General features: G+C 40.0%; 1 protein-coding gene across 3 annotated transcripts in view; it reads right to left on the reverse strand.

Moving 5' to 3' along the window:
- Polr3D (RNA polymerase III subunit C53) overlaps positions 1-18,741 on the reverse strand; it is a 354,052-nt gene that overhangs the window by 26,742 nt on the left and 308,569 nt on the right. For all 3 annotated transcript variants that reach the window (XM_067142235.2, XM_067142236.2, XM_067142234.2), the window contains one exon: positions 5,412-5,555. In XM_067142235.2, coding sequence (XP_066998336.1) covers positions 5,412-5,555 — 144 coding nt within the window. The remainder of the gene's footprint in view (positions 1-5,411; positions 5,556-18,741) is intronic.

The raw sequence follows: 18,741 nt of genomic DNA on the forward strand, positions 1-18,741 counted from the left end.
ACATACACTGAAATGAGTTGGTTCCCCTGTGTTCAAAATACAAAAATCCAGCTCTGTTACTAATGTTTCCAACTCCATTCCCCTGGGGTAAGGTGCTTCAGAGCCCCATATGGGGTGATGGGTGTTAACATCGCCCAATAAGAAGAAGGGAGGTGGAAGCTGATCTATAAAGTCAGTGACGTAATTTATGTTAAGAGGCTGGCCTGGTGGAAAATAAACATTAAACACGGTTGCTATGACAAGCAACGGAACGCGAACTGCTACAGCCTCCAGCGGAGTTCTTAATGGAATCTCTTCGCTGTAGGTATCAGAACAGACAAAAATGCCAACGCCACTGAAAGCCGGTCAGCATAATGTCGTTCTGTCGAGCATAGTCGAAAATTTCTCAAGATCGTATGATGACCTGGTCTGAAATTTGTTTCCTGAATACCGACTATACTCGCCGAATACTCGCTAATGAGCTGGGGCAGCTCAGCAAGGTGCCAATCATAACAGTTACAATTCCATTGTAACAGTGCCATAGTGTGGATGTGGACTTCTTCGGTTTACGTTAGAAGCAGCGTAATGATACCTAACCTACACTCACGTCCCCATCTGAAGATGGAGATAAAAACTCCATGCGCATCACCACGTCACCAGCCTTGAATTTCTTCAACGTAGTCCAGGGGCGGGGTTTCTTCCTACGAAGGGAACGCGCAGGCTTTCCAGGAGGAAAACCCGCTGGCGCAGACTCCGACCCTCCGGGTGGAGGGTGTGAGACTCCATTCATAGGTGAAGTAGAAGAACGCCTTGTAAGGGCACTCTTCTTTCTTGCCATCGACTCTTGTTTAGACGGGCTGGGAGGTGATTTCCCAGCCCTGGTCGACGATGCCACCTCCGCCGGCTTAGACACAGCTTTTGCCGATCTCGTGAGGGAAGGAGACGTAGACTCCTGTGCTGCTTGCGTAGGTTTCTTAGCCGGCACAGGCTTGTTGGTGGCCGAAGGCCGGGTTGAACCCGCCTTCGAGCTCTTTCTCTTTGCGGCGTTGCTCACATTAGCAACTGCCGCCTTGGGTGCAGTGATCTTCTGGGAAGATGTTCCAGTTGTAAATGACGAACTTGGGAGACACTGTGCTATCATGCTGAAGTCTAGTGTCTTGGCCGGTGCATTCAGAGAATTACGGCGTGCTTCCTGGTAGGAAAGACCATCGAGGGTGTTAATAACCTGGATCATCTTCTCACTCAGGTATACCGGACAGTTTCGATCTCGAGGAGAATGAAGGCCAGGGCAGTTAGCCCACCTATATGGGGTTGTGCACTCTTCCGCGCCATGAAATTCTCTTCCACACGTACCACACAGATGGATTCAAACGAGATACTACGTGTCCGAATCTCTGGCAGTGATAGCATCGCATAGGAGGCGGGATGTACGGCCTCACATCGCAACGATAGGTTGTTACCTTGACTTTCTCTGGCAACACTGACAATTTTAAGGAGACTATGAACGCACCCGTGGCAACGTCTTCACTGTTGACTTCACGCATGATGCGCCGGACGTGTGTCACGCCACGGTGCTTCATGTCTTCTATCAATTCATCGTCAGTGTTCAGAATGAGATCACGGTGAAAAGTAACTCCACAAACCAGACTCAAGGTTTTGTGCTATTCCACTTTGATGGAGATTTCGCCAAAGTGGTCGCACTTAAGCAACCGACCTGCTTGGAGTGCAGTGCTCGTCTTCAGAAGCAAACCACAATTGTGCATTTTCTTAAAATATTCAAGTTCACCGTATACACCTTTGATGTATTGATTGAAAAGAATCTATTTGACCAGCTTGAAATCTTGCCCATTCGGTTCTGGTAGCAACCAGGAACCTAGGGAAGCTGTAACCCAGACTAATGCGCTACGCTTGTTCCCAAGGGAATCAAATGTTAAAGACTTGGGTAGCGAACTACCTGAGGAGGCAGGCGGAAGTGGTTTTGACGCCATGCCCGAAATCATCCTCCCCGAATGCCACCCACTCCGAACAGGGGTCTCCGTAGCCGAATCAAGCAGCCAAGGCAATACCCACCTGGTTATAGCCAGTATTGCTCGGGGTCCGATGTTGGACGATGCCTAACACGGGATGACTAAGGCAATGAGCACTAGAACTCCCTTCCTCCAATCACCCGCAATAGCATGTACCCCATAGCGTGTGCAGAGTAATAAATATAGAGAAAAAATAACAAACAGTTAAAAATAATATGTCTTTATGGCATTCGGCTCTGCGGGGACCTGTGTTGTCAGGTGGATACTACTGCAAGGGTACATGACACTCCCACCCGCCGATCCCTGGGTGGTCACTGTGCGGGCTTTTGAGTGCAATTGCACACGTAGGAGGCCCATCTCCAAGCAGCACGCACATCGAGAATATCGAATCAGTCTACAAGTAACCCTCAAAAAACAATAAAAAATAAAGAGGGGACCATGGCCATATGGCCCTTTTAGACGCCTTCTACGACAGGCAGGGATTACCTGTGAATGTATTCAGCCCCTCCCATCTACAGGAGGTCCAATGCATGATGTCAAACCACAATCCATGTCCGCGCCTAGGTCACCCCTTTTATTTGCCTCTTACTACAGGCAGGGGATTCCGCGGGTGTATTCTACATATGCGTCCCCCACCCGCAGGGGGTCAAATTCATTTTAGAGCTACTGCCAGCAATTATTCAGGCCGCCCCTTACATGGGGAACAGATGCCCTTGCAACCACCCCTAGCATGGGAAGCAAACGCTGCTGATGAATAGCATACTATTCCCCGAGTACTGGGATGTTCCGGAAACTCCACCGGTCCGAAGTCCAACTTCTCTGCTGTAGATTCCATTGAGGTCTTCACTTGTAACCCAGAGCTGGGACCCTTACCAGATGATACACATCAGGTCAGTGTGTTCTGGGACTCACATAGGCAGAGCTGCCTCCAAACAGGGTCCTTACCTGCCAGAACACATGTACTGTATATACAATGAAACCAACCATTCCTTTTCACGACCACTTTCACCCGGCACAGGCTAATATTCTCGTATGACTAACTGACCATGAATTTTGGTCATAACTCAACAGTATACCCCCTCCCATTCAAACAAAAAACTGTGAAAAAATATTAACAGTGAGGTACTGTACAGTCGCTAAAAACAGAATGAGTCCTCACAGGTACACTTTTCTCAAGAACAACTGAACCTATAGATATGGGGCCAATTGCAGGAATGATGACCATTTTTAAGCATTAGACAACGTGTATCTAAACAACGTCTAAGTCGAGCATGATTTTCCATTGCATAAACAATGTCCAGCCGGTGTTTAACTAGACATCGTTTAAAGTTTTAATATTGGTTCAAAAATGGAAACAGAAGTATCTTCCAAGCAACTCTTTGCTTGTTGCAACCAATGAAATTTGTTGGTGTGTGCGTCAAACGTTAGTCAGGTGTAGTCTTCCTACACATTACTCAAATATGGCTAACCTTGAGCATGACTTGCCCACAGATAAGAATATCGCTTTCAGTGCAAATAAAATCTCATAATATTATTAACACTAAAGGGACACGCCACCATACAAGGAAGGGTAGTGTTGTTATGGTAAGTGTAATCTAAATAGCTTTGGTGAAGGGAAGATGGAACTATAGTACTGTGTAACCAAATGTGTTGTATGGACCATATACATGTAGCTTGCATTCTAGAAATCATATGGTCGATATGAACCATCGGTAGCCCTAAATATTGTTTTCCATAGTTTGCTCATTTTTACACTAGGCAAATACTGGGGCTGTTATTATTGCCACAGCTCTTCCTTCTGAGTCCTTGCCTCTTCCTATCTCATAGTTCCTAAAAACTTACCTGAATTAGCGTGACAATTATCTGCAAAAAGACCCACACAACCTATGTTTTACTGTCACTATTGCATGTGCTTACTTGGCAGTAAATGTAATAACTGAATCCCTCCTGGTTGATGTATGCGACAGCCCTGACAATCGCGACAAATTATTCTGATATGGATGCTGTCAAAGTGACCTACAATTGCAGGGAAATTATCCCAAATATAATAAAATGTATCGGCTGCCAAGAATTGTAGTAATGTTGACAGTTACTGGACTGTTCCTTGCGTCATATGTTTCACGGCACACAGCCAGACAAATCGGCAATAGCTGAGCACCCTCTATCGTCGGGTCATGATGTCATGTTCCAAGATGCTCAAGCTCTTGCCCACACTAGACACTTAGACACTACAGGTCCAGGATAGAAATCCTAACAATTTCGGTTCCCTTCCCTGTCCCTTCACTATTGTTATTTCGTCTGTGTTTTCCAAATTTGTACGTTCCTCATCGCCAGATGATTTATTCCAGGCTTGTGTCAATGTCATACACCTGTCAACATCATATGTTACGTACACATGTTATGCGACACTCTTAGACTGATTCTGATGGTTTGGTTAGCTTCCGCTTTGAACGCTAGCATTGTGTCGTGTCCGGGGAGCCATCTGGTGACGAATGAACGTACAATTTCCACTTCTGTTATAACGTCTAAATTTCAAAAAGTCATTGTTTAAGAAGCCTTTCTCGTGGACATTCAAGATTTTCTTCTAATGACGCAGAGCACAGTTCTCTCTGAAACATAAAGAATTTCACCTTATTTTCTTGACACAGCATAACCCCAAAAGCCTATACAGTATCATGTCTATAAGTATGGGCCGTGAAAGCATCAATGACAACATCCTGTTTAATTGTCGTTCTTCACTTCGCCAAAATAAATGCTTGCACTTCAGAACATAAATTTTCAAAGCAGGCAATGGAAGCAATAACAAGTGCAGACAACATCACATATACTGCAAAGAGTGTGACAGTCGACAAACGTCACTCTCTGATAACTTTTTTCCACTATCTATATTCTAACAGCAAATCTCCAATGTACAAAACTTTCTTTTTCATGTTCGCAGGAGAAATGCAGAACTGATAAAGAATATTTTGAGTAATCAACTGTGAACTGCATTTTCTGAAAATTTTCTAGTCAGGAACTGTGCAGAAAGTAGCAGCAGCAATTAATCGTAACAGAAAACTTGGCACTACTATTGGGGTACTGGTTAGGAGGAGGTTACAAAAGTAAGTTAGAACAAATGATGAAATGATGAGCAATAAATATTTTTCCAGAATAATTTGAGTTCTTTACTCAATTTGGAAGCCAGTTTCTGTTTCCACATTCAGTGACATACAAACCTGTAGATGTCTGTTCTTTAAATGACAATGTAGAGCTAGAACATACATTAATCTTTAATACTGTTGAGTTTACAGCGTTCATTCTGTCATAATCTTTCTTGCACTCTCTGAGAACATTCCATCCGACTTAAGGAATTACAAATAATAAACCAAGTAATAGCCGTCAAACAAGGGTATGATTATACGATACCTCTCGACATCCAGTCTGCAGACTTGAAGCTAAATGCACAGTACAGTCATTCAGTATAAGACGGGCCTTCCCTGATCTCAACAACTGGATTTTTCCTATGTAGCCATCAGACAATGATCCAAGAGTACAATCCTTCAATCTAGCCTGAAAAAGAAACAAAACTGACTTAATTTCTATTAAAAAAAGTAAAAAAGACCCACCCTGAAAATAATCTTGAAGAAAAGTAACAAGAAATATCCTAGTCATTAACAGAGCTGGTTTTGAGGGCCTAAAAACAGTTAATTTGGCACTTCCATTTATTACAACCAGAATTCCCTCTTAATGTTTTCTTCTGAACACTGGACAATGCATGATAATTCAAATACCACTTACTCAATCACTTCCCTTATTTCTATCATCAATTCTTTAATAATAATAATAATAATAATAATAATAATAATAACAACAACAACATCAACAACCACAACACCAACAAAAACAACATATACTGAGCGAGTGGCTACACAGTTTTGGTCACATAGCTGTCAGCTTGCATTCGGAAGACAGTAGGTTCAAACCCCACTGTTGGCAGCCCTGAAGGAGGTTTCCCATGATTTCCCATTTTCACACCAAGCAAATGCTGGGTTGTACCTTAACCCAGGCCATGGTCGATTCCTTCCCATTACTAGCCCTTTCCAGTCTCACAGTCCCAGTAATACCTACCAGTGTCGGTGCGACGTGAAGCAAATTGTAAAAGGAAAATTAAAATATATATTATTGGTTTTACGTCCCACTAAATACTATGTTACAATTTCGGAGACTCTGAGATGTTGGAATTTTTGTCCCACACAAGTTCTTTTTTTTTTTTTTCTTTTTTTTTTGCTAGGGGCTTTACGTTGTACCGACACAGATAGGTCTTATGGCGACGATGGGATAGGAAAGGCCTAGGAGTTGGAAGGAAGCGGCCGTGGTCTTAATTAAGGCACAGCCCCAGCATTTGCCTGGTGTGAAAATGGGAAACCACGGAAAACCATTTTCAGGGCTGCCGATAGTGGAATTCGAACCTACTATCTCCCGGATGCAAGCTCACAGCCGCGCGCCTCTACACGCATGGCCAACTCGCCTGGTCACACGAGTTCTTTAACGTGCCATTAAATCTACAGACATGATCACTATCTCCTGCTCCCTTTCAACAGTCAATCTGGTGTTGGTGTCCATACATTCACTTCAAAACAAAATTAAACAATAGATCAAGATAAAGATGTAGATAATTTGGTTCTGGAACATGAAGAGGCTGTTGATGCTGATGAAATGGGAGACCCAATTTTGAGGTCAGAGTTTGACAGAGCTGTGAGTGACCTAAATAGGAACAAGGCACCTAGAATTGATGACATTCGCTCTGAATTACTGACTGCCTTAGGAGAAACCAGCATGGCAAGGTTATTTCATTTAGTGTGCAGGATGTATGAGACAGGAGAAGTCCCATCCGATTTTCAGCAGAATGTTGTTATACCTATTCCCAAGAAAGCCGGTGCCGACAGGTGTGAAAACTACCGCACCATTAGTTTAGTATCACATGCCTGCAAAATTTTAACACGTATTATTTACAGAAGAATGGAAAAACAAGTTGAAGCTGAGTTGGGAGAAGATCAATTTGGCTTCAGGAGAAATGTAGGAACATGTGAAGCAATCCTAACTTTACGTCTGATCTTAGAGGATCGAATCAAGAAGGACAAGCCCACGTACATGGCATTCGTAGATCTAGAAAAGGCATTTGATAATGTTGATTGGACCAAGCTATTTATGATTCTGAAGATGATAGGGATCAGATACCGAGAACGAAGAATTATCTACAATCTGTATAAAAATCAGTCTGCAGTGATAAGAATCAAGGGCTTTGAAAAAGTAGCAGCTATCCAGAAAGGAGTAAGGCAAGGCTGCAGTTTGTCCCCTCTCCTTTTCAATGTTTACATAGAACAGGCAGTAAAGGAAATCAAAGAGAAATTTGGAAAGGGAATCATAATCCAAGGAGAGGAAATCAAAACCTTGAGATTTGCCGATGATATTGTTATTTTATCTGAGACTGCAGAAGATCTCGAGAAGTTGCTGAATGGTATGGATGAAGTCTTGGGTAAGAAGTACAAGATGAAAATAAATAAGTCCAAAACAAAAGTAATGGAGTGCAGTCGAACAAAGGTAGGTGATGTAGGAAATATTAGGAAATGAAGTCTTAAAGGAAGTAGATGAATATTGTTACTTGGGTAGTAAAATAACTAACGATGGCAGAAGTAAGGAGGACATAAAATGCAGACTAGCACAAGCAAGGAAGAGCTTTCTTAACAAAAGAAATTTGCTCACTTCAAACATTGATATTGGAATTAGAAAGATGTTTTTGAAGACCTTCATGTGGAGCGTGGCATTGTATGGAAGTGAAACATGGACGATATCTAGATCAGAAAGAAAGAGAATAGAAACTTTTGAAATGTGGTGTTACAGAAGAATGCTGAAGGTGAGATGGACAGATTGAATCACGAATGAAGAGATACTGAATCGAATTGGTGAGAGGAGATCGATTTGGCTAAATTTGACGAGAAGAAGAGAGAGAATGATAGGACACATCTTAAGACATCCAGGACTTGTGCAGTTGGTTTTTGAAAGAAGTGTAGGTGGTAAGAATGGTAGGGGTAGACCAAGGTATGAATATGACAAGCAGATTAGAGCAGATGTAGGATGCAATAGTTATGTAGAAATGAAAAGGTTAGCACAGGATAGAGTGGCATGGAGAGCTGCATCAAACCAGTCTATGGACTGACGACTCAAACAACAACACAGATCAGCACATCTGATGAAAAGGAATACCTATTCAAGTTATGAATGTTCCCCTTCAACAAACCATTACCCATATTACTATTGTGCAAAACATTATTTATATATCAAATGCTCATCTATGCAGATGGGGAATGCCAACTCCCAGATCAACCAGGAACGTTTGGTTGTTGGAGGAGCGACGACATAGCTCAGCACCAACAGCAGCAGCTTTGAAGTGTCATTTGATTTGAATCTTGGATGTGTTGTTTGGACTTCATCAATGTTTTAAAATTTGGATTGTAAATTGAGCTATACCAGATTGTTTAATTTATTATGTGTGTATGTGAGCATATATTTTTCCAATTGGATCGTGGCTGAAGATGACTGTTTATATGGAGTTGAAACCAGTCGCAATTATATGTAAGACACTATACAAGTTAATGGTATTGAATAGGTAGGCCTGAGCTACTCATCCCAGCTTGTTATGAGTATACATATACCAACATCATAGCCATAAGATTATGGTTGCAAGTTTTATCACAGGCAATGCTGGCCAGTAGATATTAAGACAAAAAAAACCACCATAGAAGAATTCAGGCTTCGAAAATTAAGTAAAGGACTTCGAAGATCGTCTGGACTTGGCAGTCAAAATCTGTTACGGATGTGGAGCAGCAAAACCCAGTTCGAAACAGAAATTACTGAGCTTAACAAGAAGTTGAAGGCACTGGAAAAACAGCTCCACAAACATAACAGCTCACAGGATGAGGCTGAAAAGTATAGTTGCAGAAACTCTTTCTTGTTGCAGGGTGTTCATGAACAACCCTCTGAGGAAGTGTAAGAAAGTACAAAAAAAAACTTTCAGTGGAACTGTCTATTCTGGAGGAGGATCTGGACACACTCAAGTTCTCTCAAGTTTCTCTTACTTTCCTTGACCCACTAAGAAAAATTTCCCTGACTCAAGAAAACTGAGTGACAAGTTAAATCGCCGAACAGCATGTTTTACAACAAAAAATGAAATTTCAGCCTTCACCATTCCCATAGCTGGCCTAATTCTCTCACCACTTCCTTTTTTCAATTATTTATGGAAAAACAATTACAATGAGTCTTTATATATACAGTAAAACCTCGTTAATCCAAAGTCATTGGGATGCAAAAATCAGACTTCAAATTAACCGATTTCGAATTAACCGCCGAATCGTAATTCAGAAATGCCAACCCTTGCGGCATCACCAGTATTCTAAGACCCCTTACTGCATGCAATTAACCTTGAGACACAGTTTAAACCTTTCAAATGTCATGAAAAGAAGATATCCAAAATGTATCCATCCAACAAGGTGCATTTACAGTATTCAAATAATACACTTGGACAACTCACCGGCAAACATAACCTCACGCAATGAAATAAAAAAGAAAGATTCAAAGATGAGGAAAAATATGTACTGGCTCCCGTGTGCAAGTGCTTTATTCATTGGATTACTGTACTACATGCATTTTAGACGCCTTGTACTTGCACGGCAAGTATCCAATGTCCTTAAAACATCGTGGCTTATCCAACTTTCCTATGGCGAGGGGAGAAAGTCTCTCGCTTCCGTCTGCATTACAACACAGAACAGTGATTATCCTTGTAATTTCCCACCATGGAAATTGTCCACTGTAATTCAAAATGCCAACTCTCGTCTCGTCACCATTAATGCATTCAATCACCTTGACTTTCAGTTTAAACCTTTTAAATGCCATGGGAAGCACTATTTCTGAAATGTATCCAACAAGGTGCACTTTGATAAACATAACCTCATGCAAAGAAAGAAAGAAAGAAAGAAAGAAAGAAAGAAAGAAAGAAAGGAAAAAAACTTCAAAGATGAGGACAAATTATGCTGGCTCTCCTGTGCACATGCTCTATCTGTTGGATTACTGTACCGTTCGCATGTCTGAAATGTCTGCACATGGTAGCTGAGGCCATACGATTATTATTATCATTATTATTATTATTATTATTATTACTATTACCGTTTGCATTTTTAGATGCCTTGTACTTGAACGGAAAGTGCCCGACATCCTTAAAACATCGTGGCTTATGGAACTTTCACATGACGAGGGAAGGAAGTCTCTCGCTTCCGTGTGCATTGCAACACAGTACAGTGACCCCTACCTTTGTACGATTTCCCAGCTGGCACTTCTCTCCTTTAAAACCCTAAGATCGTTTGCGCTCAGACTTTAAACATTTTAAAAATACAGTTTCATCGGCACTGACAGTACTGTTCGGTTCATGCGAATCGATTATACGAGCCACGCCGTCGGCACTGCCAGTGTTTCTCCGCACACTGCCTGTTGTGTAATATTGTGGCATTCCTTAAAATGCTGAATACAAAAGAATTACGATTTCACTCAAACATAGCACGTATGAAGCACATATGCGGAAAGCTACCCCTGCAGGTTCTGGAAGATGCGTTCTTTCATGATGCGGAGAAATTTTGAATTTGAATTACTCTGTAATATACTACTTTAAAAAAATATATATAATGGCAGTTTTGAATTGAAAGTCTGAATTTCAGTAATGGGACTGACATTGTTCCTTGAATTACGAATTATCCGTATTATGAATTAAACAGTTTAAATAACATGCAAAACCATACCTCATGTTTCTGGGAACACGAGCTTCTTTGAATTAGGCGAGATTTTGAATTAACCGATTTTGAATTATTGAGGTGACAGATGCATGGTAAACTGTAAGTGACCTAGTGGAAACCGTCAACGAAGTTCCAATCTGTAATGGGAAAAGAAATGAGGTTGTGTGAGAAACTTGGGTTAATAAGTGAAAAGTGTGAAATGGGTGTGAAGAAAGCTTTAAACTTACAGTGTTTAGAAGGTGGTTGTCCTCTCAAGTGGCCTGGCCTTCTCAAAGTGACGGCCTCGTTCCCACAATAGAGTCTATTGTTGGCTCATCTGTGTTTGCGAGGATGGAAGGAGCGGAGGGGGAAGGGGCGGTGCAGGGCTTGGGGGGAGAGGGTGGGGAGGGGGGAGTGGTGGTGAGTTGGAGAGATGGAGGCGGGATTTGTTTATATTATGGAAGTTCTGACAAATATATGGAACGAATGTTTCAAGTATAATGTTCTTTTTTTCGCTGACTTCATTTAAATTGTGAGAGGGGTTCATAAACTGATCTGTCCGGCTCCATGGCTAAATGGTTAGCGTGCTGGCCTTATATCACAGGGGTCTCGGGTTCGATTCCTGGCAGGGTCGGGAATTTTAACCATAATTGGTTAATTTCGCTGGCACGGGGGCTGGGTGTATGTGTCGTTTTCATCATAATCTCATCCTCATCACTACTCGCAGGTTGCCTACGGGAGTCAAATCAAAAGACCTGCATCTGGCGAGCCAAACTTGTCCTCGGACACTCCCGGCACTAAAAGCCATATGCCATTTAATTTTTTCATAAACTGATCTAAATCGATGTGGATGCTCATGAGAATATAATGAAACACCGAAAGTTTAAAGCTTTCTTCACACCCATTTCACACTTTTTACTTATTAGCCCAAGTTTCTCACACAACCTTATTTTTTCCCCATTGACGGTTTCCAGTAGGTCACTTACAGTTTACCATGCATCTGTCATCTCCTCTAACACAGCATTTCAATTTTATGTTGCGGCCCTACGAACCTTTTACAATAAGGCAAATAACCAGCCAACATTATGAAACAATAATCAAGAAAGGGATCACTAGTTTGAGAAGATATTGAGAATGCTGCTGTTCTAAAGTTTTAAATTTCATCGGCGTTTTTCCATCACTTGTCACAGGCTTTTCGCCTGCACGTTATCTCAGGCTTGGTTTCTCAAACTTTTTCGCTCCCGCTCCCCTCCTAGCCATTCGATGTGAAAGTGTTTCCACAAAGACAGACTTTCGGCCTGAATTTTCGACACGGTGAATTAATCCTGTTTTGAATTGTTATAAAACCAATATTTTGTAAACTATGAGGTCCGCAACGTCGCTATGTTCACTTATTGTTCATTTCCATCTGTATCATTTGTTTTCATTTCTTTTCTTCTTAGGTTAACACAGTTTAAAGTTTCAATTATGTTTTGTATTAACCCCTGTTTTCACTGTATTTTATCGCTGCAAGTTGTTTTTTGCTCCACATGATGATGTAAATCTTGTATATTGTGCTAATTTTGTTTCCGTCATGTCTCAGTTTTGTTTTTTCATTTGTTCCTTTATTATGTTTTTGGCATATTTTAGCTTGTATTATGTAAATTATTTCAACCCTCCCCCCCCCCCCCCCTTCATTGAGATTGCTCAAACGAGCCAAAACATGTTTGAATTTGATTACTCTACATTAACATGGAATTATATGATGTATTGAATTAGGAGGATACACTCAATTTTTTACCTATGTAAAGTGAAAACTGTCAATATGGAATGATTCTAATATCTTGTAATAGTAACATTCCTCGAACACCAACGTGTTTCACACTATCAAAAATTATTCTCTGGGACACAGGTGGGTCTTCTAAAATATTTTCTACTTGTAAATATTTACTGACAGAATGACATCAATCCTTTTTGTTGCCAAACTGGATTTGAGCAGTACCATTTTAGAGTCTAGGGCAGTGAGATCCCTTGCTAAATGTGATTTTAGAGGACTTTTCTCCCAGAGTTTTTCTAACATGGTGATTTTTGAACTCATTCTTACAAGTACCTTTTCCCTTTTCAGAACATTTAACTTGTTTGAGCAAGCTCTTCTTGGCAGCATAACTAATATTACATGTAATAAATATTATTTTTGATCCATATTGATATTTGATTAGAATAATAACAGTAAGTTATTTATTAAATTGACCACCTAATCAATACAAAAATTCATTGTCTTGGATGATTTACATTGATCTATTAACTAAAAATGGTACATGTTTCACCTAGTATGAAGGCATTATCAGCCATTGTTTTAACTTCGGAATAAAAATAAGCACTTGAAAAACATATAATAAGATGAGATTGATTTAAAAAAGTCTTGAAGAGACTTAAACTAAAATTAACAATAAAAATAACAATGTTGGGTTAAAAATTCTTTTTTTACAATGTCAAGAATTAGAAAGGTGAAAGTATTAAAATTATTGACATTAAAAGGCTGCTATTACAAGTAAAATGGACAAAAGCAACAGACTGTGATGAACAAGTAGTAAGATTGCTATAAAATTAAGTTGAGCGATTCGCGGTTACAATTAGACTCTGACGAGAATGAAAATCAGTCATATTTATTCAAAAAGTAATATTGAGAGAATAATGTTGAAGGTTGGTCAGGAGATCACTATATTCATTTCTAGGAGACAAAAGACGAAAGTCATTAGGCATATGTTAGAAATGTACAACACATTGATGAGAAGATAAAAAGTTGCAGATTAAAGGTTGCAGAACAGTGTTGAAATTGGACCTCTGTGGACCATCTCAATTTGAAGCGATGTTAAAATGTTGTCAAGAATATGAGTTTATTGTCAGTTGAATCTGCAAAAGGAAACCAGAAACATGGTATTAATTGTGTGAAAAGATTTTTTAAAAAGTTTAGCGGAGATCGTGTATACTTACCATTTGATGAGGTGAAGGTTGTACGTTATGAATTAAGTGTATTGACAACTGTAGACTTCTTACTACGAGTGTTGTAGCTGTAGGTTTGTGTTGGAGGGGGAACTGTTTGCGGAGGCGTGATTATTGGCTTGTTCGTAGCACTTGGAGGGGAGCTGCTATTGGTGGGAGAGAAAGAGGAAAGTGTATTACTGCGCGTATTGTATTGGTGAGGAGCCATTGGAGGGAGCGATATTAGAGTGGGTGTGGCTATGGGTTTATTGGTTGCATTTGAATTAGAGGTACTAGCTGTGAGGGGAAGGGAGGGGAGTGCATTAGCTGTAGGGGAGGTGGAAATGCTTATTAATTTGAGTTTGAAAGTTTTTAAGAATATATTGGTGAGGGGAATTGAATTTTGAAATAGAATTAAAATCTGTTCATATAAGGGGCTTTTATTTTATCAACAATGTCATTTAGGTTCTTCTCTTTATTGAAATGTTGGTCGAGGAAAATGAATAAATTTTCGTATTCTGTCATAAGTTTACTTTTATCGACTCTTTTGAGAATATGAAGGTCTTGTTCTATTGTAGTGAATTTATGTCCTGTGTCCCTCATGTGGTTCGCCATTGCGGAGAATTTATCGTGTCTTTGAGCATTGTAATGTTCGGTGTATCTGGTGGAGAAGCTGCGGCCAGTTTGGCCAATATAAGAAAAATTACATGTAGAGCATTCCAATCTATATATTCCTTATCCAGAGTAACTGTTGTCTGTGATGTTAATGGAGTTATGATTAAAGAATAAATTGTGATTAGTGTTTTTTGTTGTGTAGGATATTTTTACATCGTGCTTCATTAATGGATTGGTTATCGGATAAATCTTATGGTTAGTGAACGTGAATTTAGCGTATTTTGGTTTGACGGGTTTCAATGGATTTAACTTTGTAGCTAGTTTTAATTTGGTTTTGTTGATGATTTTGTCAATTATATCTGTTAAATCCATTGAATTTAGCTATTTCCTTAATGAACAATAATTCTTTCTTTTACTTAGTGGAGGATATCAGAAATTGAAATGCTCTATATATTAGACTCTGATAAGTGGCTTTTTTATGTGAGTTGGGATGTAATGAATCATTTTTTATGGTTGTTGGAGAAAAGGTGGGTTTTCTGTATATTTGGAAGTCGAACCTGTTTGATACTCATGTGATTTTGATGTCTAGGAAATTGAAAGAGCTATTGATCTCATCTTCTTTAGTGAATTTAATGTTATTATCCAAATTGTTAAGAAATGATAGTATGTTATCACTGTTGTTGATTTGTTTGTCTATGATTGCTATGGTACCATCGACATAGCGATGCCAAAGACAGAGTCCATTGATGTTATTAATGATCTTACTGTGTTCGAGATTATCTAAGTATATATCGGCTAATACACCAGATAACGGGTCTCCCATCGCCAAACCTTCCTGCTTGTAACTTTTCTTATTGAAGGTGAAGTAGTTATTGTCTAAAACGAAACTAAGTAATTTTAACCATTCATCAATTTCGATTTTACTCAATGTGCTATGTTGTTTTTAACGATGTCAATAGTATTATTGATACGGATGTTAGTGTACATGTTGGTGATGTCGAAAGAACATAAAACGTGGTTTGGATGCAGACTGAATTTATTTAGGGAATTGCAAAGTTCAATCGAGTTCTTTATAGGGTTGAAGTTATGAAATCTGAAATGTTTTTTCAGGAATTAGTGTAAGAATTGAGAAGTTTTATAAGTAGGACTATTCATACTATTAATTATGGGTCGAATGGGGACCTCCTTTTTATGAATTCTGTGCAATTATCTGACTGTAGGTAATTTTGGGTTCATTACAGTTAATTTCTGACTTGGCTCTAGCTTTGTACAGCTCAGGTAATGGAGACGACTGAAGAGATTCTGAACAAAGACCTGTCTTTACCGGAAAATTACTTCAAAATCTGGAGACTTCAACCCAGTGTGAGTAAAATAGAAGTGTCTTGCTTCCATTTAAATAATCGTTTGGCGAACGTGAAACTGAATGTTAGTTTCAGAGGGAGAATTCTTCGTCATAACTGGAACCCAAAATACCTTGGTGTCATCTTGGACCCGTACACTATCCTTCAAACCAAGCTCGATAGCTGTAGTCGCTTAAGTGCGGCCAGTATCCAGTAATCGGGAGATTGTGGGTTCGAACCCCACTGTCGGCAGCCCTGAAGATGGTTTTCCGTGGTTTCCCATTTTCACACCAGGCGAATGCTGGGGCTGTACCTTAAATAAGGCCATGGCCGCTTCCTTCCCATTCCTAGGCCTTTCCTATCCCATCGTCGCCATAAGACATATCTGTGTCGGTGCGAAGTAAAGAAAAAAAAAAAAAACAACAACTATCCTTCAAACAACACCTCCTGAACTTAGCACAAAAGTTGAAGTCTCGAAATAACATCCTTCATAAACTGTGTGGAACTACCTGGGGATCTTCAGCAACCACTTTGCGATCTTCAGCCCTGGTTTTGGTGTATTCAAGTGCTGAGTATTGTGCACCTGTTTGGATGAACAGTCATCATACAAGGCTTGTTGACACCCAGCTTAATACCACAATGCGCATCATATCTGGCGTAATCACATCTACTCCAGTTCATTGGCTTCCACTGCTAACTGGTATAATGCCACCTGATCTACGCCGATCTAATGCCGTTATGAAGGAATTCCACAAGATCTCAAGAAATCCTACTCTACCCCGAACAGTCACCTGCCACTTCTGAATCTTAATAGACTGAAATCACGCCATCCAACTCTGCGTGATGCTGCTAACATGGATGCTAAGGATTTTAAATCTCTTGATGAGTGGAAAAGTAGACGGGAAGCAACAACAGATGTACGCCTTCATACCTTCTTCTCAGGTCCCGAACTTCCAAGTGGATCCCACCTACCACGCACGACCTGGACTGCCCTGAATAGAATCAGAACAGGACATGGCCGGTGCAGAGCCGCTCCCCATAAGTGGAAAAGGCTACCTAATCCAGACTGTGACTGTGGAGCTCCACACCAGACTGTTCATCATATCGTCAGGGAATATAAGATGATAGGAAAACTTAAAACGGTCCACCTTTTCAATACAAAAATGTTATAGTTTATTTATAACATGTATTTGTACTTGGAACTAGTTTCAACGCTGATTTGCGCCATCATCAGCCAAAATGTGGGAATAGGCAAGCATGTAGGCATTTATATTACACAAGGCGTTACATTAAACAATACACATCTTACAAGGAGATAAAAACAGGGACGAGTATAGAAACAAATGAATCGTTGAGAAAACAAAAGTTATACATATTAAAAATAACCTTAACCACACATCTTGCAGTGCGAAAGTGTTCTTCTTGAATGATTCCTGAATATAAAACACACGTGCACACATTTCTGAAGAGCCAGCAGGCAGGACAAAGTAAAGTGAAACCTTAAGAGTTCTCATTTTTCTATGTTCTGACTAACTAATGAAGTCTCCCTTGAGTTCCTGATAAACATACAAAACAGGAAATTCTCCTTCACTCTCAACAATAGCTATAAAGACCAACGGTAAAATTTCATTTTAAATATTGTGCAGAGACGTGAAAGCATGATTTTGAACATGATATAACTCCTTCATATAACCCAGTTTTTTACACAAGGTGTTACATTAAATAATACACATCTTACGAGGAGATAAAAACAGGGATGAATGGAGAAACACATGCATCGTTGAGAAAGCAAAGTTATACATATTAAAAATAAGCTTAACCACACAACTTGCAGTGCGAAAATATTTGCCTTGAATGATTCCTGAATACAAAACGCACGCGCACACACTTCTGAAGAGCCAGCAGGCGGGGAAAAAGTAAGGTGAAACCTTAAGAGTTCTTCTGAGAAGAGTTCATCATTCTTTCTATGATCTGACTAAATAATGAAGTCTCCCTTGAGTTCCTGATAAACATACACAACAGGAAATTAAAGAATCAGTCTACAGATGTATTGGCTTGCCCATGGGATGCAGTGTAGCCAACTGGTATCTGAGTGACTATTTTACATCCACTGAGAAAGGTTTCTAATGGTATGTTTTAATGTTGGTAGAAGTTAAGTGCAGTAAGTAATAACAATATCGTGAAATTCCACTTTCAACATTGATGATGATGATGATGCTTGTTGTTTAAAGGGGCCTAACATCTGGGTCATCAGCCCCTAATGGTACGAAATGAGACGAAATGTTATGACAATTTAAAAATCCATAATCCTCCACTGACCAGAATTGGAAAATGTGATGAAGAATGAATGGTTGGATATGAAGTTAAAACAATCAGCGAATCCGACCCGCAATGCCCCACATTCTCAGAAACTAGCGTTAAACAACAGTATTACTGACCAAGGAACTGCGTCAGTGGGTAGGGTCTGACACATCCCACTCAGACGAGTCTAGTGTCAGACCTAAGACAAAACGCTGGTTAATAGAGCAAACGCCTGAAAAGCCTTACATCTGGTATGTTTTTGACATGCTCTATTGGTGAAAAATATCTAATTCCCTCCATGGGAATTTAGAATATTTCACTGCTTTGTCGCAAGACTTCTGACATTGCAATGATGCGCATCCTAGAGTTATGCGTGGTGTTGGGCGTATGCAGTGAGGGTGGCCATGGCGTTTAGTCATGTGACCAGTCAGCTGTAATGCAGGAAGGGAGGCAGATCCAAACCTGTTTAAATGCGCTAGTATCACTTTTGCATAAATAAAGTATATATTTAAATTACTATTTTGTGTGTTGATTGAAGTAGGCTGGATGTTCCTTTTCCTTGCTTTTAAACCATGCCCACCTAACCCATATTATGTAAACAAATTCACCTAATACACCCTCCCCTATTTTTTAGGTTAAAAATTAAGAACAAGCACGTACATACAGTATTTCAACACCACCAATAATATTAACCTGTAGAGAGCCAGACAAACTCGTATA

The sequence above is a fragment of the Anabrus simplex genome, chromosome 2, assembly GCF_040414725.1.
Source record: "Anabrus simplex isolate iqAnaSimp1 chromosome 2, ASM4041472v1, whole genome shotgun sequence".
Lineage (NCBI taxonomy): Eukaryota > Metazoa > Arthropoda > Insecta > Orthoptera > Tettigoniidae > Anabrus > Anabrus simplex.